General features: G+C 55.7%; 1 protein-coding gene, 1 long non-coding RNA gene and 1 other non-coding gene across 3 annotated transcripts; all 3 read right to left on the bottom strand.

Moving 5' to 3' along the window:
- Nucleotides 1-12,201: 12,201 nt before the first annotated feature.
- Nucleotides 12,202-13,113, bottom strand: LOC115338067 (olfactory receptor 14C36-like). Its single transcript, XM_030006515.1, has one exon. It carries the CDS (start codon nt 13,111-13,113, stop codon nt 12,202-12,204), a length of 912 nt encoding a protein of 303 aa, XP_029862375.1.
- A 5,075-nt stretch (nt 13,114-18,188) lies between these two features.
- TRNAN-GUU lies at nt 18,189-18,262 on the bottom strand. The gene has a single exon. It is a non-coding gene; the product is annotated as a tRNA-Asn (tRNA).
- An 8,692-nt stretch (nt 18,263-26,954) lies between these two features.
- Nucleotides 26,955-27,329, bottom strand: LOC115338074. Its single transcript, XR_003922322.1, has 2 exons — nt 27,247-27,329; nt 26,955-27,072 (listed from the first exon to the last, which is right to left on the bottom strand). It is a non-coding gene; the product is annotated as an uncharacterized LOC115338074 (long non-coding RNA).
- Nucleotides 27,330-27,333: the final 4 nt, after the last annotated feature.

The following is a 27,333-nucleotide window of genomic DNA, read 5'->3' as shown; positions in this document are numbered from 1 at the left end:
AGACCAGTACCACCAGTACACTCCTGCCTGGCTGCTGGAGCCCAGCCCGGTGCCTGGGCATCTGGAGTCTTTGCCCAGGCTGAGGGATGCAGCTGCCACTTTGCCACTTGCAGCTGCAACTTCTAGCGAAGCTGAGCACGCATCCCAGAGATGCACACACACAGACACACCTGCGGAGAGGACACTGACACGGCCAGTCACACAGACTGCCACAGACGAGGCGCTGCCGTCAACAGTACCCTCATGGAGGACTCTCATAAAACACAGAGACAGCCATGTCCCCTCCTCCTCTTGGGCTGCCAGAGACAGGAGGTCACTAGTGGCAGGCACACACACAACACACTATACGTTCACAAGCACACGCGTGTTCATGGATCCCCAGAGTACTGGCACAGCCTCTCTGCCCTGCCAGTACCCCTGCCCAGATTCCGGCCCTGCGACCCACCCCACGAGTCGCCTACTTGCTGACTGGTCCATCTTGGTGCTCCCTGCAAACATGCAGCACTCACACATTTGTGCTGCAGGAACCCCACAGCCACCCAGCACAGACCCTCTGCCCACCTGATAGCCCAGCCAGGGCCCGGCTGCACTGGGACCCACGCCAGTAGCTGGCACCACAAGCCAGGGGTGCCTACACCCCCGGTTGACTCCAGTAGCTGGCACCCAGTCCACCCACGCCAACCCCCCCAGTAGCTGGCACATAGTCCTTTCAGTACACATCCACTCAGGATAGAGAGTGACATTGTGCAGAGAGATCGTTAGGAAAAGATTTAATAAGAACATAGAAGAAGACGGGACAGACATCATCTGTGTCCTGCTACCAATCACTTGTCTCCAGCCAGAATCCGGTGTCATCAGGCTGTCCGTCATCTGAAACTTCTTCAACCAGATTAGAGGGGACGAAGCCTCTTGTGCCGTCGGTCAGCTCTCCCACGTACCAACCGTCTTCGTCCACGTCTCCAAAGACGTACACGTATTGTCCAGCAACTAGAGGAAGCTCTAGTTCAGGCCGCTCGTTGGGACCACTGAAAGGATCATAGCTGTATCGAGCTATGAACGCTCGCAGCACCGCCGGTTGTTTTCTCATAGCCGCCAGGAGGATGGACTCCTTGTCTGCAGCCCCGTCAGCCTGGCACGGCCTGGAAATGATACCGTTGGATCTTTCTCTTTCCAGCCGTTCAAGTTCCTGAAGTAGCTGCTGGTGTTGCTCATTTAGCTTCTGATACCAAACCAGCTGGGCTTGAAACAGTTGCAGGGTTTCTTGGTGTTCCCCGTGTGCTTCTGCCTGAGCCCTCGGCAAACACTTGCCTTGCTCTTCTTTCCTCTGGAGCGCTAACTTTGTCTCCTCAAGCTCCTTCCCCAGCTGTTGACTCCTTTCTGCCATTTCTCTCATGGCTTCCAGTTTGCGCTCCAACTCTTCCAGCTGGGTTTGAAGACAGACCTTCATCTGGATGGCAGCATCTCGCTCCGCTGCCACTCGCGCCAGTTGCCCTTTCAGGTCCGCATTTTCAGCTCGAACGTGCTCTGTCAAACCCACCTGCCCACGGAGGCGAGCATTCTCTTCAGCCAGGCGGGTGTTTTCATTTGTCACCTCTGAGAGCTGCACCTCTAACTCCTCACCAGTTGGGCTGTGGGCGCTCACATGATCAGAGGCCTCTTCACCTGCAGCCACTTGGGCCTGCAGCTCCTCAGCTGCCTTCTCTGAGAAGTCATGCTGCTTGTCTTGTGCCAGCAAAGCTCCAGCAGGCTCTCCCATTTCTCCACCCCTCTGCTGAGGAAGCGATGCCATGCACAGTTCCCCAGTGGGGCTTTGGATGGGCAGTGGCACTTGAGTATTGATCAGGCAACCCATGGTCGCCTGCAGTTGCTTGGATCTTTCTTCCAGCCGCGAGGCGAGGGCAGCTAGGTGAGCATTTATCTGCCGCAGCCTCTCTGCCTCCTTGCGCGCTTCTGGAGAGCATTCCTTTTTCAGGAGGCGGTTCTCCATCTCAAGGGCACTCTGTTGCCTCTCCAGGTCTTCGAGAAGGCACCGCAGGCGGCTGTTCTGCTTCAGGAGCACCAGGTCTTCCCCCTCTGGCACCTGGAGCTGAGCATCTGCCACAGCCTTGCATGTTGTTTGCTGCCCAGCGCTGCGGCTTTCCGGCGGTCTTTCCTGGGGTGCCGCCGGGGCCTGGGGCCCTTCTCTGCCAGAGGAGCAGGAGCTCTGCGTCTCCTGATGGCCCTGGTGCCCAGGAGGGCCTTCGGGCTGGGCCGTGCAGGGGGAGGCGGGCAGCTCGCCCTCGAACCGCTGCAGGATGTATTTGAGGAAGAGTCTCCTCTCCAGCTGCAGCTGGTTCTGGAGGTGGCGGATGCGGGCGGGCTGGTAGCCGTCCGTCTCCCGCTGTAGCTTGCTGAGGACCTCCTCGAGCTTGCTTTGGGCCTCCCCGCTGCTCTTGCTGGGCCTCACCATCTCCTCGGCCAGCTGCCGCTGCAGGTCCCGCGTCTGGTGAACGGCGGCAGTACGTGCCTGCCGCAGCAGCTCCTGTCCCTCGCGGAGCTCAGCCTCCTTCCAGCGCAGCAGCTGGCGGGTCTCTGCCACCCGCTGCCGCTGGTTCAGCTCCTGCAGCCGCCGCACCTCCTGAGCCTGTCGCTGCTCCCACTCAGATCGGAGCCGCTCTGCCAGGAGCTGCCGCTCCCTCTCCAGGGCCGCCTTCAGCTCCCGGGTTTCGGCAGCGAAGCGGCGGCGCAGCTCTTGGGTGCGGAGCCGCTCTTCCTTCAGCTCGGCCTGTCGCGCTTCCCGCTCCCGCCTCTGCTCCTCCTTCTGCGCAAGGCTGCCGGGGGCTTGCGCCGGGCCCCGGCGGGGCAGGGGGTGGCTGCGCGCCGCTGGCCCCCGTCCCGCAACGCCCCGCGCCATGGCGTCAGCTACCAGGCGCTGCTGCCAAAGCTCACCAACGGTTGCGTTCCCTGGGTCTGCGAGGGGCGGCAGCCCCCTGACCCCGTTGCAGCTGCTGCCTCCCTTCCCTGTGCAGAAGCAAAGACAGCGACTGCCACGGCCCGGGTGGCTGAGCGTGGCCTTATATACCTGTCCTGGCCCCTGCTCACAATGAGGGGTGGGGCAGTATGGCCTTTTATGGCATGTCCTGCCCCCCTGCTCACAATGAGGGGTGGGGCAGTATGGCCTTCTATGGCATGTCCTGGCCCCTGCTCAAAAGGAGGGCCGCGGCATTTTACGTAAGAAAATGCCAAAAGACAAAGATGTCTTCCGAGACATGAGCAAGAGAACTTGAACGACTGACCTCTTCCGTAGAAGTGGGCTTGCTGCTAGAAGAAACAAGACCAAACTGGCTGAAAGCGGCAAAGTGGCAATAAAATTGTGCAAAGTCAGCTAATAAACATATATTAAGCGTCGTTGCATGGGCGGGGTCGCGTGTACAAATGCTCAAAAGCGAATGGTAACAGGCGCTATCATGGCCAAAGCCAACAGTTTGTGTAAATTGTAAATAGGAACACGTGAGTAGTTTTAGGGTTGCGTATAAGGACTCAAGAGCTGTAACACGGGGTCCTCCTCACGCTCCCAGCCGAGAGGCACCTTCATTGCCGGCAAGAAAAAGGGGTTACAACTAGTGTGCACTTCTGCTGCCTTCTTTCCGGTACCGGCACACGAACTAGAAGAGAAGAAAAAAATGCAAACAAATCCACTTTGGGAACACCTCTCAAGTCCTAACCCTGCAGCAGAGAGCCTGGGAGCTCTGAGATCCCTCCCTCTGCTCTGCATTTTGGGATTGGGGGTGAAATCACCCCCGTCAGAGGCGTTGTTTTGATGTTCTTTACAGCCTAAAGCACCCCACGGAGCAGGGGCTACACCAGGACACCTCAGGAGGGATCACGCTCCTCTGGAGCAAAAGCTTCGGTGTTCCTAGGACTCTGAGGAGGCACGGCATGCCGATAGCTCCCTTTGTTCAGGGAACTGGTCAAATGACCTGTCTCCATTTCCCTGATGGTGTCTGAGATGCCTGGCTCGTGTGCACACTCTGTGGATGCTGAAATGCCTTGAGCAACCTGGTCTGATGTCAGAGCTGACCCTGCCTTGAGCCCTAGGTTGCAATAGGGGCCTCTGAAGCTCCCCTCCACCCTGAATTGTCCCATGAGGCTATGACTTAGATGCCATCTATTTTGAGAAGCAGGTACATATTTAGATGTCTTCACCTCCCGCTGAATCCCTTTTCCTAAGGAACACTGCGGGAGCTTGCAACACAAGCTCCTGGAAGTGGCTGGGAGGGCCTGGCTGGGGGTCTGTAGCTGAGCCTCCTGCCCAGAAGGAAACGATCACCCTCCCTGCGATCAGGTTGGCTGCAACGCTCCAGAGTGAAAGCTGAAGGCCTCCAAAGATGGAAATCACGGACACCCTCTGAGGGTCCAGCAGGTTTCTAGGGTGTCTTGGGACCACTTCTTCACACAGGTGCCAGGTAGGCCAACAAAGGTGATGCTCACCTGACTCTGGTCCTTGCAGAAGAGGGAGTGCTGATCAGGGTGTGAGAGCCTGAATTGTTACCTCGAGCTATCTGTCTCAAAGATTGTTTGTTGTGAGAGACTGGACTGTCACCTCAAGCCATTCATCTCAAGGATTGTTTGCTGTGAGGAGCCACTTATCCCAGAGACGGCTTGTTTAAGCAGGGCACTCCTCTGTCCATCAGGACGATTATCAGGCCACTGAGGCATCCAGGGCAGGAGACAGGCCGGAGCCGGTGAAGCATGCAGGAACGTGGAGACTATCACTGTCGTGGAAACTGCAGTCTTTGAGATAAGGTACTGGTTTCTGGTGTTGATCACGCGAAGGCTGTGTGATAGGTGAAACATGCAGCGCGTGAAGAGTGCATGAACAGTATGTATGCGCGTGCATCAGACTATGCCCTACAAAAAAACCGTGGAGACAAGCCGTGGTGTGCACCCCTCACCGAAGAATTGAAGACTGAGGACCAACGGGATGCCGCTGGATCCATGGTGGTGTGACGGTCTGACAAATTATAGTCAATGTCTCAAACATTCGTTAAAGAACTTCGGTGGAGAAAACGGCCTCTGCAAAAATGCTGGAGTTTTGTGAACAGGACAACGTGGCCGGAGGAGAGGGCCCCACGGAGGGTGGGACCGCACTTCTCCAAAGCCGCAGTTCCTTATCTTAAGTGACCAGGAGAAGGAGCACAGCATATGTGCCTGGAGGAGGAGGCCCCACGGAAGATGGGACTGTGCTTCTATCTTAAGCGGTCATGCCAGCAGAAGAAGAGAGGCAACTCCGCAATGAACCCCCCGACAAAGCTCACCGACCGATTCCAGAGAACCCCGGCAACGGGAACTGCACATGTCAAAACCATCGACTAACACACTATAAAAGAAGGGAGAACGAGTTCTCAGTGCGCGCCCTCCGGAACTGGATCTCTACGCTGGCTGGACCAACGCTGCACCCAGGACTGGTGAAACCCTTCTCTTCTCTCTCTCTTTCTTTCTTTCTCTCATTCTCTCTCTCCCTCTTTTCCTTCTCTCTTTTCCACAGTCCCTACACCTCATCCTTTTAAACATAAACCGTTGACCAAGTCTGAGACTAGGAGTGAGTGGATCTAGCCGCCCCTGGGCTCCTCTTTGAGAAGGAGTCCAGAAAGCAAGGGGGTCTGCTCTGAACCTCGTGACTCAATGGGAGAGCTCTCCTTCCGATACATTTCAGGTTCCTTTCTTCATTTCTTTTTCTACACCTCCCTTCTCTTTTCAAACAGCGGCTTAATGACATGTTGCAAGGTTCATATTGATAAGTTCACTTCTACTTGGGCAAGGTTAGCTAGGCTGAATAAATGTTGATTGTTGTTTGAACTCCCCTGGTGTCGTTTCACCTTCATTCTGACAAAGGAAATCCACGAACCCAAGTCGCTCCAACTTTGGGACGCGACAGGTGGTGACTAGTCTTGCAACTCTATCCCGACTGCTTGCTTGATTTCTGCCTTTTCTTCCAGTCTATCCTAGCGCTACTGTTTTCTACTTTTGATAATTAAAGCTCTTTCGGGTATACAGCGTTTGACCTTGCTTGCGTCTTAATCTTGCTCTTGGGATCATATCGACACCTTCCCCGACATTGGATCGGGACACAGGGGTGGAAAAAGCATTGTCAGCCTTGGCTGTAGTGACCATGAAACAGCGGGTGAAGATTCTTGCCTCTTCGGGGGACTTTTGGTGGGAATCCCATGGGCAGCAGCACTCAAGGGCACCAGACCTCAGTACAGCTGGTCTTTCAGGCCTAGGGCCACCTCTGCCCTCCACCGAGGCACCCGGAGTAACCCCCTTGGAGGAGCTCTACATGTCTGCGGTGGGGACGTCGGATCCCTCGGCCCTGCAGGTGCCTAAAGGAAACTCCTGGCCCCAGCACCAGGCCTGGTCGCCGGCGCAGCCCACCTTCTTCTCACAGGGGTCAGCATGGCACAGCAAGGCCCCAGGACCCCACGGGGAGACCCCTGCTCTGGGGTCTGTCCTGGCACGACTCCATTGTCCCCAGCCCAGGAAGATCTGAGAGGGGCCCCACAGCTGGCAGCCCCCAGCCTCCGTGTCACCCACACGTCGTCTCACCAGCCGCCGGGGTGCTATTAGGGAAAGAACAGATACACTCCCCTTTCGGTGTCTTTTGATGAGCTTTAATTAACTCCGTGGTGCTGGCTGGGGCCAGGTATTGCGGAGGGATTCCTCTGGTGCCTGCCTCACTCGGAGGTCCCCGTCGTCCTGCCGCCCCGAGAGATCTGGAGCAACAACACAGGCAGCGCCGTGGGGACCTGGTCCCGGCCAGGCGCTCCCCTGGGCACCCCGCTCCAGGGACCCGTTCGCCAGGGATCTTCCCACAAAAAAAGACATCCCGAGCAGCAGTATCTCAGTGAAAGCCCTCTGAGCCCTTCCTTCCCCATCTCCTGCCTTACCTCAGCAAAGAAAGCTGTAGCTGTCACCCGCAGTTTAACTGAGCAGGAATCCGGCCACGGCAAGAGGTTCTTCACCAGACAGGGGGAGACGAGCCCAGCGTGGAGCAGGACGCTGCGCAGGGGTCACAAGCGAGGGACACACAGTTACCCAGGAAGGCCACAGGCCGGGCCTCCCAAATTCACTTGCGCCGATGCAGGCACTATTCTTCAGCTCCCGACGGCTTCCCGGGCACGCCGGGAGGCTCCCAGCGGCCATGTCCCTGGGCACGGCCCTGCAGGAGTTGGCCAGACGCATCCCTGGGGCTCTTACCTGCTCAGGAGACGCACCCCCTCAGGGTGAGCCAGGGGGTCTTCCAGGCGAGCCCACACTCCCCGATTCACGAGCAGCTGCGTCCATTTCTGCGCCATGCATTTGCCCAGCACCAACTCTAGAGCTGAAAGGAAAACCCTGGCAACAGAAACAAAACGCAAAATAAACAAACCCAATCAAACAAAACAAGTGCAAATAGCACCACCGCCAGAAACCCCAAGAACTCTCAAATCACAAGCAGGTTAGGGGAAGACTGATCTGCAGCAGAGCTAAATACCCCTGGAAGGATGCTCCACAGCCTTCCAGACTGCAGCTAACGACACTGGCATTTTCTTCGTGCCCCAGACCCCCCGAAGCAGAAGAAAACCCACGCCTCTAGACTGACTCCACGCTAGGTATCAACCAAGGCCAACACCTCATCCCTCTTCCCACCAGCCTTTGGCCAAGAACGACACCAGTGCCCGCAAGAGTCACAGCTCCCAGCGGGGGTCCGTTGAGGGAGTGCAATGCCATTGCGCACGCAAGGGTATGCAGGAGGCAAGATGACGGCCGTCCGCAGTATGAGCTGCGTAAGACCTTCCTGCCTGGGAGCTGGAGTTTCTCCATGAAGGAACAGAAGTACAACCAACCACGACGACCGCTTTCCACATCTAGGAAGTGGGGCAGGCGAAGCCCTCCCTCAGCCCCACAAAGGCACAGGCCTTGGCACGGCGGGGAACTGAAGCCAGCCCCTCCATCTGCCCCTTCGGCTCCTTACCCGCACGGCTTCTCCACGTGCATTTGGCACTCGAGGAACAGTTCTCTCCAGGTGCTCATGAGCAAAAGCAGCCTCTCCCCACCCAGCATTTCTCTGGCCCACCTGAGGAGGCTGGGAAGGAGGTGGGGAAGCAGTTGCCTGAGCTCCTCCGTGCTCCTCAGGACAAGCACCACCTCGGAGATGGCACGGGTGATCTGCAGAGAAACACGACCAAGAACCACCTGTTCAGGGAAGGCCTTTTCCCACCAGCCTGGTTCCCCCGCCTGCCTGGGGTGGGGGGTCACTGTCCGCAGTTGTCACTTCTGCGACAGCCTTGTGGCTCAGGAGTACCAAACTGGCCTGGCTCCCCACACTCCTTGAGGCCGGCCCAGCACAGCGCCCTGCGCATCTCCGTGGGCACCCGCAAAGGGCACCTGACTCCCTTGCGCCCAGGTGTGAGTTGGCAAGCAGATGCCCAGCTGCAGAAACGTGTCTGCCGTTGAACGTACCGTCAGAGTCTCCACAGCCGTCTGACGGTTGTGCCGCCCACAAGTGGAGGAGTCCGTCCCCAGGCGGTGGTTTCCTGCTCTGTTTAGTTTCTGCACTAAGCACCTCAGGATCCCAATCCCAAGGATGCTTCTCCCCAGGCTCCTCCACAGCTCCACCGTGTCACTGCAAGGGAAGAGACGTTCACCCCTGAGCCCGTATCCTTGCGGTCCTGCGGTGCCCTCAAACCTCCTCACCTGCAATGGGGCTTACAACGCCCCACTCACAGCAGAGACACAAGCACGCAGTCTTGCAACACTCCAGACTGCTCGGGCAGAAAAAAAAAGACCTGCTTCTCAACCGGACCCCCCCAGGGCAAGGAAGCTGCAGGGTCCCTGTTTGACCACAGCGGGGAAGTGGGGAGTGCACGTACCTGTCCATCAGCAGACTCTTCTGGAGGAGACTGCTGGTTACGGGCTCCTGGTGAAAGTGGGTGAGGAGAAACACTGCACGGAGCAGGAAGGGCCTGTGGGTGCTCTGCTGCATGTAGGTGTAAAGGGTGTTCAAGATTTTTGGCACCTGAATGGAAGAAGAGGAGAAAGAAGGGCTCGGTGCATGCTTTACCCCCTCCTGTGGGGCCCAGACACAGTCACTCGGCACATGAGCGCCCTTGACACAGAGTCCAGATCCAGCTCGAAACCTCACGCCTTCCACCCTGCCTGACCCTGGCTCACATCTGGAGCCCAGCGTGCTCTTGGCAATCGTGCGCATGCACGCACGCACGCACACGCACGCACACGCTCACACGCACAGCCTCGGTTGCTGCATGTGCCTGGGCCCAACCGTATGAGCAGCTGCGTGCCCTGTGTGCACACCAGTACCCCCAAGTGCTTCTCCACAGGGCTGCTCTCAATCCCTTCATCCCCCAGCCTGTATTGATAGTGGGGGTTGCCTGAACCCAGGTGCAGGACCTTGCACTTGGCCTTGTTGAACCTCACGAGGTTCACCTGGGCCTACTTCTCAAGCTTGTCCAGGTCTCTCTGGATGGGATCCTGTCCCTCAGGTGTGTCAACTGCACCACTCAGCTTGGTGTCATCTGCAAATTTGCTGAGGGTGCAGTCACTCGATCCCTTAGCATAGCTTTAGGGAGGATCTGCTCCATGACCTTCCCAGGCACAGAGGTGAGGCTGACTGGTCCCTAGCTCCCACGGTCCTCCTTTCTACCCTTTTAAAAAATGGGTGCAATGTTTCCCTTTTCCCAGTCACCGGGGACTTCACCTGACTGCCATGACTTTTCCGATATCGTGGAGAATGGCTTGGCAACTACCTCAGCCAATTCCCTCGGGTCTCCGGGATGCATCTTGTCAGGTCCCATGGGCTTCTGCATGTTCAGGTTCCTCAGGTGGTCTCAAACCTGACCTTCTCTTACAGCGTGTCGTGGCTTCAGCCCAGCCGGTAACAAAGCACCACGCAGCCACTCGCTCACTCCTCCCCACCCCGCTCCGCTGGGATGGGGAGGAGAATCAGAAGGGAGAAAAGAAAAAGAAATGGAACATTTTGGGTTGCGCTAAGGACAGTTTACTGGGACAACTCAAAAAGAGAAGTTACAACAACAACAATGGTACTAATAAAAGAATATGCAAAACGAGTGATGCACAGTGCAACGGCTCACCACCTGGAACCTGACACTCTGCCGCTTCCCACACCGAGAGCAGAGAGCTCCCCCCAGCCCGCTCCCCATTTGTATAGTGAGCATGACTGCACATGGTATGGAATAGCTCCTTGGCTAGTTCAGGTCAGCTGCCCTGGCTGTGCCCCCTCCCAGGCTCCTGTGAAAATTAACTCTATCCCAGCTGAACCCAGGACACAGCGGGAGGGACTTTGCTCCCTCAGTCCCTGCCTTGAGGCCCATCCACTCAAGAGGTGCGGGAAGAGAGCTTGCCGGTGAAGAAGGAAGCATAACAGTTGTTGAGTACCTCAGCCTTCTCCTCGTCTGCTGTTACCAGTCTGCCAGTTGTGTTCACGAGGCGGTTACCCTTCCTTTGACCTTCCTTTGCTGGCTGACATACCTAGAGAAGCCCTTCTTACAAGTCTTTTTTGGGATGTCCTGGTAGTGTGGGAGCTCCCAGGAACCTTGTGGCTCAGGTTCACATCCTCACCCCTGCACCAGCAGAGCCCCGCTGCCCCACAGCCAACCTGTGCAGACACCACACGGTGCAGGGTGCGTTCAGGGGTGGGGAAGCATCCCCCTGGCATGGTCTGCACAACAGACCGTGGTGCCCAAGAGTCTGAAGACCCCCCCTGCTCCAGGGCCTGGGAATGGGTGAGCCTGGGAAGGGCTGGATGCTCCCCCAGTACAGATGGAGCTGGTCACATTTGAAAGATCAGCCCTCCCCTGGACTGGTCAGGACTGGGGCTGCCTTTTGAGGGTAAGAGCCAGCAGACGGGGTGGGGGAGGCTGTCTCAAGGACATGTGCTAGGCCCAGGGACCTGAGTGAGGGACAGCAGCAAACTCACGGGGCTGCTGGGTCATGCTTCCGTCAGTGCCAGCCCCGACACAGGCTGCCAGCCCCCGTTTCGATGTCACTCTTCAGGAGGGACGATGGCATAAAGGCATGGGGAGTGGGAGGCACCAGTCCTTCTGCAGCCATTTCCCAGGCCTGCTGGAGCACCAGGAACCAAGCACCAGACCAAGAACGTCTGGCTCTGCACTGTGAGCGTGCTTCAGGTTATCCACGGTCTGGCAACAGTTTTGAATGAGCTGAACATTGTCATGTTTTGCGATGCAAACTCTAGCCCAGGTCAGATCCCATGTCACCTTCTCCTGAACATTCTGGTCATTCCTGGGCTCTCCTTGTGCTCCCCACTGGCCCTCAGAGCTGGGTGCGCATCACTGCTGCGAAGCCCCGCTCTGGGGCTCTGTGGAGATGGAAGGTGCTTGAAGGGAATATGGTACATTTCCAAGGAGAGCAGAGGTTCAGTTGTGCCTGAAGGTGACATGAATGACTCTCCAGCCTCTCTTCCTTGTGCCTGCTGGCTCCCCATTTCCTCCTCGGGGATTGTAGAGTGCTTCTTTTCCTTTGGATGCCTGCGTTTAGCACTTTCCTTTGAGTGAGTCCACTGTGGGCCATCTCTCACTGTGTGGGGCTCCAGTCACTGCCCGTCCGAGGCACACGCTGTCCATGTTGACCCCTGGGGTCTCCAGGCAGCTCCAGACTCTCTTCCTGAAGGACATCATGCGCGTGTCACATGTGCGACAGCCCAGGCCATGTACCTCAGTGGCTCCGTGACTGCTCACCATCTCCACTGTCACTAGACACCAGTGGGTAAGTCCCAAATCCAAGCTGCAGTCTCTGAAAGGCACCAGCAAGACAATGACTTTTTTGCTCCTGAATCCATGGAGCGACAGGCCCCTTTGGGGAGCATTTGCTCATGCCTGTTCTTGTCGCCAGCTTTGGATGAAGAGCGCAGTCTTCAGGCAGCGCGCTGGGGAGATGCCATTTTATCACGAGGAAGCTATGGGAGATGCAGCTGTGATGCAGTCTTTGAAAGGTTTGTCATCTGAGAGTCAGGTGACACAGAGAAGGTACATTCATCCTTAGCAGTAAAGTCAATCCAAACATTTATGTTCTACAGATAATAATAATAATGACAATGATAAACGAACAAAGCACGTGCCTGCAATAGGATACCATGGGAGCCATTTGTGTAGAGAGAAGTTTGTAACTACCGAAAAATGTCCATTAAAACACTTTCCTCATGGCATCCTTGAGATCTTGGTTCCTCAAGCTGTAGATGAGGGGGTTCACTGCAGGAGGCACCACCGAGTACAGAACAGCTACCACCAGATTGAGGGAATGGGAGGAGATGGAGGGGGGCTTCAGGCAGGCAAATGTGGCAGTACTGACATAAAGGGAGACCACGGCCAGGTGAGGCAGGCACGTGGAAAAGGCTTTGTGGCGTCCCTGCTCGGAGGGGATCCTCAGCACAGCCCTGAAGATCTGCGCATAGGACAGCACAATGAAAACAAAACACCCAAAAGCTAAAATAGCACTAAATACAAGAACCTCAAATTCCCTGAGGTATGAGTTGGAGCAGCAGAGCTTGAGGATCTGAGGGATTTCACAGAAGAACTGGTTCACGGCATTGCCTTGGCAGAGTGGCAGTGAAAATGTATTGGCAGTGTGCAGCACGGCATAGAGGAAACCACTGCCCCAGGCAGCTGCTGCCATGTTGGCACAAGCTCTGCTGCCCGGGAGGGTCCCGTAGTGCAGGGGTTTGCAGATGGCAACGTAGCGGTCATAGGCCACGAGGGTGAGAAGAAAATACTCCACTGACATCAAGAAGAGAAAGAAAAAGACCTGAGCAGTGCATCCTGCATAGGAAATATCCCTGGTGTCCCAGAGGGAGTTGGCCATGGATTTGGGGACAGTGGTGGAGATGGAGCCCAGGTCGAGGAGGGAGAGGTTGAGGAGGAAGAAGTACATGGGGGTGTGGAGGTGCTGGTCGCAGGCTACAGCGATGATGATGAGGCCGTTGCCCAGGAGGGCAGCCAGGTAGATGCCCAGGAAGAGCCAGAAGTGCAAGAGCTGCAGCTCCCGCGTGTCTGCAAACTCCAGGAGGAGGAACTGGGTGATGGAGCTGCTGTTGGGCATTTGCTGCCTCTAGGCATCGGGGTCTGTTTAAGAAGGAAAAGACAGTCAGAAGTTTTGAGAGATTTTTCAAGGAAAAAACCCTAAAATCTTCTGACAAAAATGGAGCATCAGCACCTAGTTCCCATTGAAGACATCTCCAGGCAGGTCCTACAGGGTCACTGTCAGAAAAGAAGCTGACCTGCACCCCCACCCAAAGCCCAGAGACCAAGGGCACCACGTACATGTGGAGACACAAGGAGGAATATCGCAGTACTCCCACCAGATGAAGCAAAGTGACAAGGACAGACAGGCATGCAGCGAAGCCTTCTCCTTACCTCCCTGTACTCACCACCTCACAGACAGTGGCACTCCCGGGCAGGTGCTTTTAGCCACGTTGTTGTGTAGCACGTTGGAAGACGCATGCACCTCTCCTTCTGGAGGTCCAGCTGCCAAGGAGGTGTCTCATGTCCTGGGCCCCACAGCCTTGGGAGCAGAGGCTCTGCTGAGTGGGAGAGGAGTCCAGAGGATTCCTCAGGAGAAGGTGTCTGCACCGCAGGGGATGACAGGCAGGTGCTTGAATCACCCACCTCCCACGGCGTTTCTGCGAGTAGTTGACTCTCCCTCCCTCTTCGTGTCTCTGCTGCCTGGAGCAGTCCCTGCTGGCATCTGCTTCTCGGTCCCCACGTCTCTGCCGTGTCCTCGCTCACAGACCCCATCCCACCCAGTGCGTGCTCAACTCTGCCCTGCAGATGCCTCAAGCCTGGCATTTGTACTGCACTCCAAGTGAAATCTTGAGGGTCCTGGGAGGCCAAAGGACTGTCCCTTCGTGCAGAGTGAGGACAACCCGTCTGTCCACCAGGCCTGATCTCAGCCAGGGACAGCTTGGCCTCATTCAAGTTGCCCACATGCAGCAGCCCACTTACTCCCCGTCTTCTCTGTTGGGCTCCCAGATATGAGAAAGACCTTGATGAAGAGCTGTGTGCTTCCATTCGGATGTCCTAGAGGTGGGGTGTCCTGAAGGGAGACTCAGCTTCTTCCCACCCCATGCACTGCATTGCCCAGAGCCCCGCTGGTTAGAAGGGGGATTGGACATCTTCCTGCCATGGAGAAATCTGCATGGCAGGATGCAGAGGGTGAGTGTCTGAGCTGCAGCTGAAACCCCCAGCCCCAGAGAGTCTCAAAACCAGAACAGCAGCAGCATGGGCAATTGGGGACACAAGGAGAAATACCACAGTGCTTTTGCAAGGGGAGGCAATGCCAGGAAGGGACATAGTGACGCCCAGGAGAGACTACTCTGCTGGAGGTTTGGCTGACAAGGAGCTGACTCATCATCTGAAAACACTGACATGAAAAAGCTGTCAGGGAGGTGCTCCCATTGCCCTACAAGACTATTCTGTTAGCAATGTCCTCTCATTCCCTACCCATGTCTCTGCTGCCTGGAGCAGTCCCTGCTGGCATCTGCTTCTCGGTCCCCACGTCTCTGCCATGTCCTCGCTCACAGACCCCATCCCACCCAGTGCGTGCTCAACTCTGCCCTGCAGATGCCTCCTGGCAGCAGGACACTGCCCAGGGGCATCTCTGTGTGTCCATGGTCTGAGGAGCAACTCGGACAAGTCCGAATGAGAGCTGGGGTCTCAGTGCCTTCTCCAGAACAGAGAAATAAATTCCTATTCCCCCACTGCCCGCCCAGACAACCAAGAGGAGAAAACACAAAGCACAGACTCCTTTCCTTTCATTTAACCACCACCTTGGCATTCCTCTTCAAAACTGCCCTCAGAGATGTCCTGGGGTGATGTGGAGCTCCGAGCAGCCCTGGCCCACGCAGCACCCTCCCGACAGCAGAAGGACCCTGCCCTGCCGGGGGTTGCTCCTTCCACCCACAGCTTCTCCCCAGAGTGCCGTGGGGAGCAGAGCCCCGGCACACAGAGCCCTGGGGTGCAGGGACCCTGCTCTGAAGGACAGCCCTGGGCACCCCTGGGTGCACGCCCGGCTTCACACCCCTGCGGACAACCCCGGGAAAAGGGACCTGTGATGATGCCCTGTCGCCCAGAGGGTGCAGCAGGGAAGCCCTGCTCTGCTGCACATCCTTCTCCACGCGAAAGAAACCCTGAGAGCCATCCTGGCAGATCCTATCTGCTCTGGGATGTGCCAGCTCTAGGAGACCCCTCCAGGAAACTCCGGTACATTGCCCTGCAGCCAGAGACTTACTGGGTTATGAGCTGTGATGATGATTCTTCCCCAGTGAGCTCTCGGCATCCTCCCACTCCACACTGCCTGTAACCTCTCTCTTGCTCCTCGCCTCTCCTCTCACTGCCTGCAGGCAGTGCTGCGCTTTGCAGAGGAGCTGCTCCTGGGCAGAGCTGTCTTTGTGCAGCGCTGCTCCTTTGCCACGAGCTCCCCCCGTCCCAGGAGCCCAGCAGCAGAGGGACCAGCCCAAGGCAGCCCTTTCTCTGACCCCTCTGCGCTCCCTCCACGTGTCCCTGGGGCTCCAGGGCTGACAGAGCCTGAAAGGCAGCAGGGTCATCCCTGGGGAGCGTGCTTTGGAGTCCTCAAAAGTAATCACTAATGGTCCCTCTCTCAACAGCAGAGAGGGACTGATTCCTGCGGCAGAAATTGTTCTAACAGAGCATGGTTGTCTGCGAGAGGCGTCGATGTTCCCCTCCGGACACCGCCGTTCCTGTCCCGTAACAAAAAGGACACGCGGGCAGGGAGGGGTTGGCTTCCCCTTTGCAGAGCTGTTGTTCGGCTGAGGCAATGCAGGCATGTCATCCCCAGCTGGAAGAAGCAGGATTCAGCTCCCCCCATGCAGCCCACACAGCCAGAGGAGCTGGGATTCCTCTTGCTTCAATTCCGGGGGGGACAAAAGCATTGCCTGCAGGTGAGCCCCTGCTCTGATTCCCTGGTCTTTGTTCTGTGGGCACTCGGTTGCTCACCCACAGACACTTGCTGATGACTGAGGGGCCAGGGTTCGTCCAAGACGTATGCAAGTGTTTGCAAGCTCTGGTGGAAAATCTCTGAGAATACCCACAGCCTTCCCGAGCCTCAGCTGAGGTCCAGAGCGGGAATGGGGATATCCTTGGCCATCCTGCGTGACACTGGACCTGCACGTTCAGGGCACCTGAATGCACCTTGTCACATATATCTCTGGAGCACATGGAGCTCTTGGGCTGACCAAGCACAGGGGCGCACCAGAAGGAGACCCCGGTGTCTCTCTCTCCACTGCATTGACTAGAGTACCAGTCACGGCAAAGCTAAGACACGTCCACATCCCTGTGCTGAAGACACCTTATTTATTTTCATTTACTGAATGGCATCAAGAAAAAAGCCTCCAGTGCCACGCCAGGTGCCTAGAGTGCCAAATACAACTGCACTCAGCAGGCAAACACAGCACAGGACCTCCAGGGGAGCCGTGCCCTGGTGGAGCTGGTGTGGGGCAGGCACCCAAGGGCCTGCCAAAGGGGTCCGGTGCCTGTCTGCCATCGCCTGAACAGCAACACCACGCCACAGACGCAAGGTCCATCCCTTGGTGGTGCCGCAGGACAAGGAGGCAGGCCACAGCAGGGTGCCCAGCCCTGTGCTTGTGCTCTCCACCCGGGACCGTTCTCCTCTCTCTGAACCTCTCCTCCCATGCCTGATGGCGTGCGGAAGGAAGGTGATGATGGCAATGTCCACAGTCACAGTGGGGATGGACCAAAAGGTGTCCACCTCCAAAGACTTTCTCTGCAGCACCCTCTCCTTGCTGGAGTTTGTCCTACAAGCCCCACAGCCCTGCAGCATTTCTGCAGAGTCACCAAACGCCTCTCTGGACACGGTGTCATTCCCCAGCCGTGTTTCTCTGGCCTTGGAGACAGCAGGGCAGTCTGTGGGCAGCTCAGTTCCTTGTTGCACGAACTTCTGTCAAACACTCTAGCGTGTGAAGCAGCGTGGGGTCCTGGGTCCCTGTTACCGTATCTGCCTGCAAGGAGTCTGTGCCCAGCCCCGGTGCCACGGCTGGGATGCTGCAGCCCAAACGTGCACAGGCAGGAGGAGCTGGAGCCTCACAGCACTGTGAAGGTTTTGGATGAAATTAGATGTGGTGGGACAGCTTGCTCACCTGGGGTGCTGCAAAAGAGGGATAGAGGCTCTGCAGAAGAGAGTGCCAGGGAAGGTGAGCATGGGGCTGGCCCTGTGTGAAGGGGCAGCTCGGATGTGTGGAGCTCTTCCAGGATGGGTTAGCTTCTGTCACTGAGGATTAGAGGAAGCAGGAAGGGTGACATCGTGCTGGCAGTTCTGAACCTCTCCATGAGGGTGAGGAAGCAGGAGAAGTCTTCTGTCAGCAGCCCAATGAAGACTGCAGGTCAATGAGCCAGTTCCTGCTGGGGACTAATTGCCCTGGCATCCATGGACCAGGTCCAACAGGGTGCAAACAGTCTGGAGGATCTCGGGACAACTTCTTCAGACAGCTCCTAGGTGGGCCAGCAAGGGCCCTGGGTGCTTCACCTGGCCCCAGTACTGGCAAACACGGAAGATGTGGTCAGGGATGTGATACTCGGTGTCATCCTTGGCTGTAGTGACCATGAAATGGTGGGGTCCCAGATGCCGGGGGGGTGAGGAGAGCAAGTGGCGGAGCCTTGGGCTCCAGAGGAGAAGACTTTTCCTTAGGCAGGGGACTGATACTGGTGGGGTGTCCCAGGCCCTTGTGCCTGAAGGCAGGAGTCTGGAGAAGAACAAGCAGCAGTGGAGGGGGATCAAGTCAGGTGAAAGGCAGAACATTAAAGCAATTAAGTTTACTAAGAGTAAAGAAATGAGTTTTATGACCATCAAGAAGAATAAGAAGAAATGTTTTTAGAGCATGCTACTGTTAGTGTCTTTAGTGAAAGTAGAACTAAGGCAAATTATGTGCTGGGCTGAGCCCAGGTGGGAGCTAAGCCCTGCTCCCCAAGCTGGGCAGGCAAATCAGAATAAGGGACTGCTGCTATCAGTTTTCTTTCCCTCCTCTGGCTTTGGTGAGGGGACTGAATCGCCTGTGTTTTTTTTCTAGAGCCATAGGACGCCTTGGGTTGGAAGGGACCTTAAATGTTAGGAGGCTGTGGCATAGGCAGGCGAGAGGGGAGAGCCGTCCCTGGGTGGGCTCGAACCACCAAGCTTTCGGTTAACAGCCGAACGCGCTAACCGATTGCGCCACAGAGACTCCCGAAGGGGGCTCCCTGGGGCTTCCCAACGGCAGGCAGATGTTTGGCCATCGCCAGGGAAGCAGAGCTTCCTCACGCGTAATGGTGACTTGGGAAGAGCAACACCACAACCCTCAATGCCCACCCTTCATCCTTGTCTCCCTGAGCGACGGACCTCCCCTCCCACGGCATTCCTGGTCGCAGTCCTGGCCCGTTCCCTGCCCGCTGCAGACCACCCATCTGCAATGCAAAGGCGGGCACCAAATTCACTCCTCCTGGAGCCTTGCACAAGTGCTTGGACCTCAAGAAGCGCAAAGGGGCCTCGGGGAGGTTCTCCCCTCCACAAGATGTGCTTCCTCAACTGGGGTTTTTAGCATGCATGAATGGTGACTGGAGAAACGTGGTCATCCCCTGACAATGAGATGGAAAGCCTTAAGAGCTTCTTAACTTCTCAGTTAGTGATTAGGCGGTGACTGGCAGTGCCTAGGGATGCCAAAGAGGGTGGAGGGAACTCGGCAAGAAGCAAGGCGGTGGTTGAGGGTTTTAGCACATCCTTCCAACCATGTGCGAACCTCGAAATGGGAAGCCATTGATGTCTGTGGGTGGAGGAGGAATAGGTCTGCCCTGGGAATGTGACTGAAGGACTCTGAACAAAGGAGAGGTTACCATCATGTGTGCGTGCCTCACCCGGGGAGATGGGGAATGCCCTCTGCTGTGGCGTGACCAGACAGTGCTCAACATGCTCCATGAGCTGACCTGCCTCTCGTCCTCCCCTTCGCTCCCCACACTTGGATGGACCTCAGGAAGCCTTTGGCTTCCTTCTAGGCTGGTGCATTCTTTCAATATCTGCAGTTCAGGAACTCGGCACCAAAGGCCTCGTTAACAGGCAAAGTGCCACAAGAAGCCACATAATAGAATTCTAGAATCACAGAATAGTTTGGCTTGGAAGGGACCTTTCAAGTGTTACCAGAAGTCAGCACTTCAGAAACTCTCTAAGACTCCATTTTGGAGTTTTAGAAAGCAGGCATTCTTCATTGCATCGCTGGGTGCATGGGGGATCGTTCCACCTATCGTGCATACCAATTCTTTCAACAGTTGAGATTATATACAAAATGGACATACATAGTCATGATTTTTCCTGGAAACAACTCACACATTCATCTGAATTCCAGGAACTCATTAGTATATGTAAATGTCCTTGGCGCAGGCGCACTCGAGATCTTTGGTGATCTTCAGGGGTCCTCTGGTGGTCTTTGATAGTCTTCCTCACTTGTCCACTAGTCGACCCTTTTCTAGTGATTCTGCGCGGTTGGACACTTTACATGTTCGATACAACTTATGCTAAAGAATGTTGATTAGTACCTCTACTATCCATCTTTTCTCGCTAGACATTCTTTTGTCACAAACCACATTGACACTCTGCAGCCGTACCCGGGAGAAGGCAGCCATTGTGTCCTGTCCCTCTGACAATGCAGCAGGGAAGCCTTGCTCAGCAGCACGTCTTCCTACAAACTGGACAAACTGTGAGGGTTGTTCTGACAGACGCTTTGGATGTGCCAGGTTTTGGAGACTCCTCCAGCAAACTCACGCATGTGCACTGCCCTGCAGCCGGAGTCTTCCCAGAAGTCCTTCTCCCACACTGGGAGCTCAGCTGTCCTCCCACTGACCTCTCTCTGCCTCACTCGTCTCCCCTCGCTACCTGCAGGCAGTGCCTTCAGCCCTGCTGCGCTTCGCAGGGGAGCTGCTCCTGGGCAGAGCCGTCTCTCACAAGCGCTGCCCACTTGCTGGGAGCTCCCTCCGTCCCAGGAGGCCGGCCCAGCTCAGGAGCAGAGGACCAGCCCAGGGCTTCACTTTCTCTGCCTCTTCGGGGCTCCCTGGAGATGTCTCAGCTCCTGAAAGGCAGCGGAGTCACCCTTGGGGAATGGACTTTTTAGCTGACTGCAGTAATCACCAATTGTCCCTCTCTAAAGAGCGGAGAGAGAGCGATTCCAAAAGCATGGTTTGTCCTACCAGAGCGCGGATGTCTATGAGAGGTGTAGATGTTCCCCTCTGGGCACTGATATTCTCGGCCCATCACAAAAAGGACACACAGGCAGTGACAGGGAGGTGTTGGTTAAACGCTCTGGCTGGGCAGGGATTCAGCTGAAGCAATGCAGACATCTCATCCCCAGCTGGAAGCCCTTGGGATGAAGCAGGGTTCAGATCCCCCCATGCATCCCACAGACCCACAGTGTTACGGGATGTCAAGACTGGCCACCGCTTCCAGGCACTGCAGCCAAGGACCCCTCCTACCATGCCCCTGGAGCCCAGACCAGTACCACCAGTACACTCCTGCCTGGCTGCTGGAGCCCAGCCCGGTGCCTGGGCATCTGGAGTCTTTGCCCAGGCTGAGGGATGCAGCTGCCACTTTGCCACTTGCAGCTGCAACTTCTAGCGAAGCTGAGCACGCATCCCAGAGATGCACACACACACACACAGACACACCCGCGGAGAGGACACTGACACGGCCAGTCACACAGACTGCCACAGACGAGGCGCTGCCGTCAACAGTACCCTCATGGAGGACTCTCATAAAACACAGAGACAGCCATGTCCCCTCCTCCTCTTGGGCTGCCAGAGACAGGAGGTCACTAGTGGCAGGCACACACACAACACACTATACGTTCACAAGCACACGCGTGTTCATGGATCCCCAGAGTACTGGCACAGCCTCTCTGCCCTGCCAGTACCCCTGCCCAGATTCCGGCCCTGCGACCCACCCCACGAGTCGCCTACTTGCTGACTGGTCCGTCTTGGTGCTCCCTGCAAACATGCAGCACTCACACATTTGTGCTGCAGGAACCCCACAGCCACCCAGCACAGACCCTCTGCCCACCTGATAGCCCAGCCAGGGCCCGGCTGCACTGGGACCCACGCCAGTAGCTGGCACCACAAGCCAGGGGTGCCTACACCCCCCGGTTGACTCCAGTAGCTGGCACCCAGTCCACCCACGCCAACCCCCCCAGTAGCTGGCACATAGTCCTTTCAGTACACATCCACTCAGGATAGAGAGTGACATTGTGCAGAGAGATCCTTAGGAAAAGATTTAATAAGAACATAGAAGAAGACGGGACAGACATCATCTGTGTCCTGCTACCAATCACTTGTCTCCAGCCAGAATCCGGTGTCATCAGGCTGTCCGTCATCTGAAACTTCTTCAACCAGATTAGAGGGGACGAAGCCTCTTGTGCCGTCGGTCAGCTCTCCCACGTACCAACCGTCTTCGTCCACGTCTCCAAAGACGTACACGTATTGTCCAGCAACTAGAGGAAGCTCTAGTTCAGGCCGCTCGTTGGGACCATTGAAAGGATCATAGCTGTATCGAGCTATGAACGCTCGCAGCACCGCCGGTTGTTTTCTCATAGCCGCCAGGAGGATGGACTCCTTGTCTGCAGCCCCGTCAGCCTGGCACGGCCTGGAAATGATACCGTTGGATCTTTCTCTTTCCAGCCCTTCAACTTCCTGAGGTAGCTGCTGGCCTTCCTCGTTTAGCTTCTGATCCCAAACCAGCTGGGCTTGAAACAGTTGCAGGGTTTCTTGGTGTTCCCCGCGTGCTTCTGCCTGAGCCCTCGGCAAACACTTGCCTTGCTCTTCTTTCCTCTGGAGCGCTAACTTTGTCTCCTCAAGCTCCTTCCCCAGCTGTTGACTCCTTTCTGCCATTTCTCTCATGGCTTCCAGTTTGCGCTCCAACTCTTCCAGCTGGGTTTGAAGACAGACCTTCATCTGGATGGCAGCATCTCGCTCCGCTGCCACTCGCGCCAGTTGCCCTTTCAGGTCGGCATTTTCAGCTCGAACGTGTTCCGTCAAACCCACCTGCCCACGGAGGCGAGCATTCTCTTCAGCCAGGCGGGTGTTTTCATTTGCCACCTCTGAGAGCTGCACCTCTAACTCCTCACCAGTTGGGCTGTGGGCGCTCACATGATCAGAGGCCTCTTCACCTGCAGCCACTTGGGCCTGAAGCTCCTCAGCTGCCTTCTCTGAGAAGTCATGCTGCTTGTCTTGTGCCAGCAAAGCTCCAGCAGGCTCTCCCATTTCTCCACCCCTCTGCTGAGGAAGCGATGCCATGCACAGTTCCCCAGTGGGGCTTTGGATGGGCAGTGGCACTTGAGTATTGATCAGGCGATCGGTGGTCACCTGCAGTTGCCTGGACCTTTCTTCCAGCCGCGAGGCGAGGGCAGCTAGGCGAGCTTTTATCTGCCGCAGCCTCTCTGCCTCCTTGCGCGCTTCTGGAGAGCCACCAGGCGCTGCTGCCAAAGCTCACCAACGGTTGCGTTCCCTGGGTCTGCGAGGGGCGGCAGCCCCCCGACCCCGTTGCAGCTGCTGCCTCCCTTCCCTGTGCAGAAGCAAAGACAGCGACTGCCACGGCCCGGGTGGCTGAGCGTGGCCTTATATACCTGTCCTGGCCCCTGCTCACAATGAGGGGTGGGGCAGTATGGCCTTTTATGGCATGTCCTGGCCCCTGCTCACAATGAGCGGTGGGGCAGTATGGCCTTTTATGGCATGTCCTGGCCCCTGCTCACAACGAGGGGTGGGGCAGTATGGCCTTTTATGGCATGTCCTGGCCCCTGCTCACAAAGGAGGGCCGCGGCATGTTACGTAAGAAAATGCCAAAAGACAAAGATGTCTTCCGAGACATGAGCAAGAGAACTTGAACGACTGACCTCTTCCGTAGAAGCGGGTTTGCTGCTAGAAGAAACCAGACCAAACCGGCTGAAAGCGGCAAAGTGGCAACAAAATTGTGCAAAGTCAGCTAATATGACGCGCGGAACAAACTTTACAACTCGGAGAGTGAGTTATAAAGCAGGCACGTTTTTTTCAGCGCTGGGTACACAGGGGATCGCTCAACCTATCGTGCACACCGTCAAGCTCATTAGTGAAGTTTAAATAGATGTGTGATATAACTATGCATCCTATTTCCCGGAAACCTTATACATATTCATTACATTTCCGAGAAATAATTAACATGTGCAAATGTCCTTCGCGCAGTCGCAGTTGTTGCCTTGGGTGGTCGCCCCATGTTCTTCGGGGGTCTTATCATCCTCTTCCTCGCTTAACCGTTCTTTATCCTTTTCAATATTTTGATATTAAACTTCTGCTTTTCCTTTGTTCTTCTTGTATCTTTCATGCCAAGTAATCTTTGACCTCCAAAAGTGCTGTTCTCATGCCAACAAACCACCCCTTATCTTCTTACTTGCATTCTTAGTTTCTCTCGTCCTCGAGTCCATATGTCTGTTTTCCTGTGTTCTCACAAATCTATCTACACATCCTTTAATTACTTTGAGTTACAGGATGTCTTATCTCGTTAAAGGAAACCATATATTTTGCTTATACCTACTTATTGCTTACAAACTACAAAATAGAATTGACATCTGGAATATATATATCAACTACCATATATCAAATAAACATGCATTAAATGTGCTTGCACGGGCGGGGTCGTGTGTACAAATGCTCAAAAGCGAATGGTAACAGGCGCTATCATGGCCAAAGCCAACAGTTTGTGTAAATTGTAAATAGGAACACGTGAGTAGTTTTAGGGTTGCGTATAAGGACTCAAGAGCTGTAACACGGGGTCCTCCTCACGCTCCCAGCCGAGAGGCACCTTCATTGCCGGCAAGAAAAAGGGGTTACAACTAGTGTGCACTTCTGCTGCCTTCTTTCCGGTACCGGCACACGAACTAGAAGAGAAGAAAAAAATGCAAACAAATCCACTTTGGGAACACCTCTCAAGTCCTAACCCTGCAGCAGAGAGCCTGGGAGCTCTGAGATCCCTCCCTCTGCTCTGCATTTTGGGATTGGGGGTGAAATCACCCCCGTCAGAGGCGTTGTTTTGATGTTCTTTACAGCCTAAAGCACCCCACGGAGCAGGGGCTACACCAGGACACCTCAGGAGGGATCACGCTCCTCTGGAGCAAAAGCTTCGGTGTTCCTAGGACTCTGAGGAGGCACGGCATGCCGATAGCTCCCTTTGTTCAGGGAACTGGTCAAATGACCTGTCTCCATTTCCCTGATGGTGTCTGAGATGCCTGGCTCGTGTGCACACTCTGTGGATGCTGAAATGCCTTGAGCAACCTGGTCTGATGTCAGAGCTGACCCTGCCTTGAGCCCTAGGTTGCACTAGGGACCTCTGAAGCTCCCCCCCACCCTGAATTGTCCCATGAGGCTATGACTTAGATGCCATCTATTTTGAGAAGCAGGTACATATTCAGATGTCTTCACCTCCCGCTGAATCCCTTTTCCTAAGGAACACTGCGGGAGCTTGCAACACAAGCTCCTGGAAGTGGCTGGGAGGGCCTGGCTGGGGGTCTGTAGCTGAGCCTCCTGCCCAGAAGGAAACGATCACCCTCCCTGCGATCAGGTTGGCTGCAACGCTCCAGAGTGAAAGCTGAAGGCCTCCAAAGATGGAAATCACGGACACCCTCTGAGGGTCCAGCAGGTTTCTAGGGTGTCTTGGGACCACTTCTTCACACAGGTGCCAGGTAGGCCAACAAAGGTGATGCTCACCTGACTCTGGTCCTTGCAGAAGAGGGAGTGCTGATCAGGGTGTGAGAGCCTGAATTGTTACCTCGAGCTATCTGTCTCAAAGATTGTTTGTTGTGAGAGACTGGACTGTCACCTCAAGCCATTCATCTCAAGGATTGTTTGCTGTGACGAGCCACTTATCCCAGAGATGGCTTGTTTAAGCAGGGCACTCCTCTGTCCATCAGGACGATTATCAGGCCACTGAGGCATCCAGGGGAGGAGACAGGCCGGAGCCGGTGAAGCATGCAGGAACGTGGAGACTATCACTGTCGTGGAAACTGCAGTCTTTGAGATAAGGTACTGGTTTCTGGTGTTGATCACGCGAAGGCTGTGTGATAGGTGAAACATGCAGCGGGTGAAGAGTGCATGAACAGTATGTATGCGCGTGCATCAGACTATGCCCTACAAAAAAACCATGGAGACAAGCCGTGGTGTGCACCCCTCACCGAAGAATTGAAGACTGAGGACCAACGGGATGCCGCTGGATCCATGGTGGTGTGACGGTCTGACAAATTATAGTCAATGTCTCAAACATTCGTTAAAGAACTTTGGTGGAGAAAACGGCCTCTGCAAAAATGCTGGAGTTTTGTGAACAGGACAACGTGGCCGGAGGAGAGGGCCCCACGGAGGGTGGGACCGCACTTCTCCAAAGCCGCAGTTCCTTATCTTAAGTGACCAGGAGAAGGAGCACAGCATATGTGCCTGGAGGAGGAGGCCCCACGGAAGATGGGACTGTGCTTCTATCTTAAGCGGTCATGCCAGCAGAAGAAGAGAGGCAACTCCGCAATGAACCCCCCCACAAAGCTCACCGACCGATTCCAGAGAACCCCGGCAACGGGAACTGCACATGTCAAAACCATCGACTAACACACTATAAAAGAAGGGAGAACGAGTTCTCAGTGCGCGCCCTCCGGAACTGGATCTCTACGCTGGCTGGACCAACGCTGCACCCAGGACTGGTGAAACCCTTCTCTTCTCTTCTCTCTTTCTTTCTTTCTTTCTCTCATTCTCTCTCTCCCTCTTTTCCTTCTCTCTTTTCCACAGTCCCTACACCTCATCCTTTTAAACATAAACCGTTGACCAAGTCTGAGACTAGGAGTGAGTGGATCTAGCCGCCCCTGGGCTCCTCTTTGAGAAGGAGTCCAGAAAGCAAGGGGGTCTGCTCTGAACCTCGTGACTCAATGGGAGAGCTCTCCTTCCGATACATTTCAGGTTCCTTTCTTCATTTCTTTTTCTACACCTCCCTTCTCTTTTCAAACAGCGGCTTAATGACATGTTGCAAGGTTCATATTGATAAGTTCACTTCTACTTGGGCAAGGTTAGCTAGGCTGAATAAATGTTGATTGTTGTTTGAACTCCCCTGGTGTCGTTTCACCTTCATTCTGACAAAGGAAATCCACGAACCCGAGTCGCTCCAACTTTGGGACGCGACAGGTGGTGACTAGTCTTGCAACTCTATCCCGACTGCTTGCTTGATTTCTGCCTTTTCTTCCAGTCTATCCTAGCGCTACTGTTTTCTACTTTTGATAACTAAAGCTCTTTTGGGTATACGGCGTTTGACCTTGCTTGCGTCTTAATCTTGCTCTTGGGATCATATCGACACCTTCCCCGACATTGGATCGGGACACAGGGGTGGAAAAAGCATTGTCAGCCTTGGCTGTAGTGACCATGAAACAGCGGGTGAAGATTCTTGCCTCTTCGGGGGACTTTTGGTGGGAATCCCATGGGCAGCAGCACTCAAGGGCACCAGACCTCAGTACAGCTGGTCTTTCAGGCCTAGGGCCACCTCTGCCCTCCACCGAGGCACCCGGAGTAACCCCCTTGGAGGAGCTCTACATGTCTGCGGTGGGGACGTCGGATCCCTCGGCCCTGCAGGTGCCTAAAGGAAACTCCTGGCCCCAGCACCAGGCCTGGTCGCCGGCGCAGCCCACCTTCTTCTCACAGGGGTCAGCATGGCACGGCAAGGCCCCAGGACCCCACGGGGAGACCCCTGCTCTGGGGTCTGTCCTGGCACGACTCCATTGTCCCCAGCCCAGGAAGATCTGAGAGGGGCCCCACAGCTGGCAGCCCCCAGCCTCCGTGTCACCCACACGTCGTCTCACCAGCCGCCGGGGTGCTATTAGGGAAAGAACAGATACACTCCCCTTTCGGTGTCTTTTGATGAGCTTTAATTAACTCCGTGGTGCTGGCTGGGGCCAGGTATTGCGGAGGGATTCCTCTGGTGCCTGCCTCACTCGGAGGTCCCCGTCGTCCTGCCGCCCCGAGAGATCTGGAGCAACAAGACAGGCAGCGCCGTGGGGACCTGGTCCCGGCCAGGCGCTCCCCTGGGCACCCCGCTCCAGGGACCCGTTCGCCAGGGATCTTCCCACAAAAAAAGACATCCCGAGCAGCAGTATCTCAGTGAAAGCCCTCTGAGCCCTTCCTTCCCCATCTCCTGCCTTACCTCAGCAAAGAAAGCTGTAGCTGTCACCCGCAGTTTAACTGAGCAGGAATCCGGCCACGGCAAGAGGTTCTTCACCAGACAGGGGGA

The sequence above is a fragment of the Aquila chrysaetos genome, unplaced genomic scaffold, assembly GCF_900496995.4.
Source record: "Aquila chrysaetos chrysaetos unplaced genomic scaffold, bAquChr1.4, whole genome shotgun sequence".
In the NCBI taxonomy this organism is placed as follows: domain Eukaryota; kingdom Metazoa; phylum Chordata; class Aves; order Accipitriformes; family Accipitridae; genus Aquila; species Aquila chrysaetos.
Note: the sequence above shows the minus strand (reverse complement) of the source record. Positions and strands in the feature narration are given on the sequence as shown.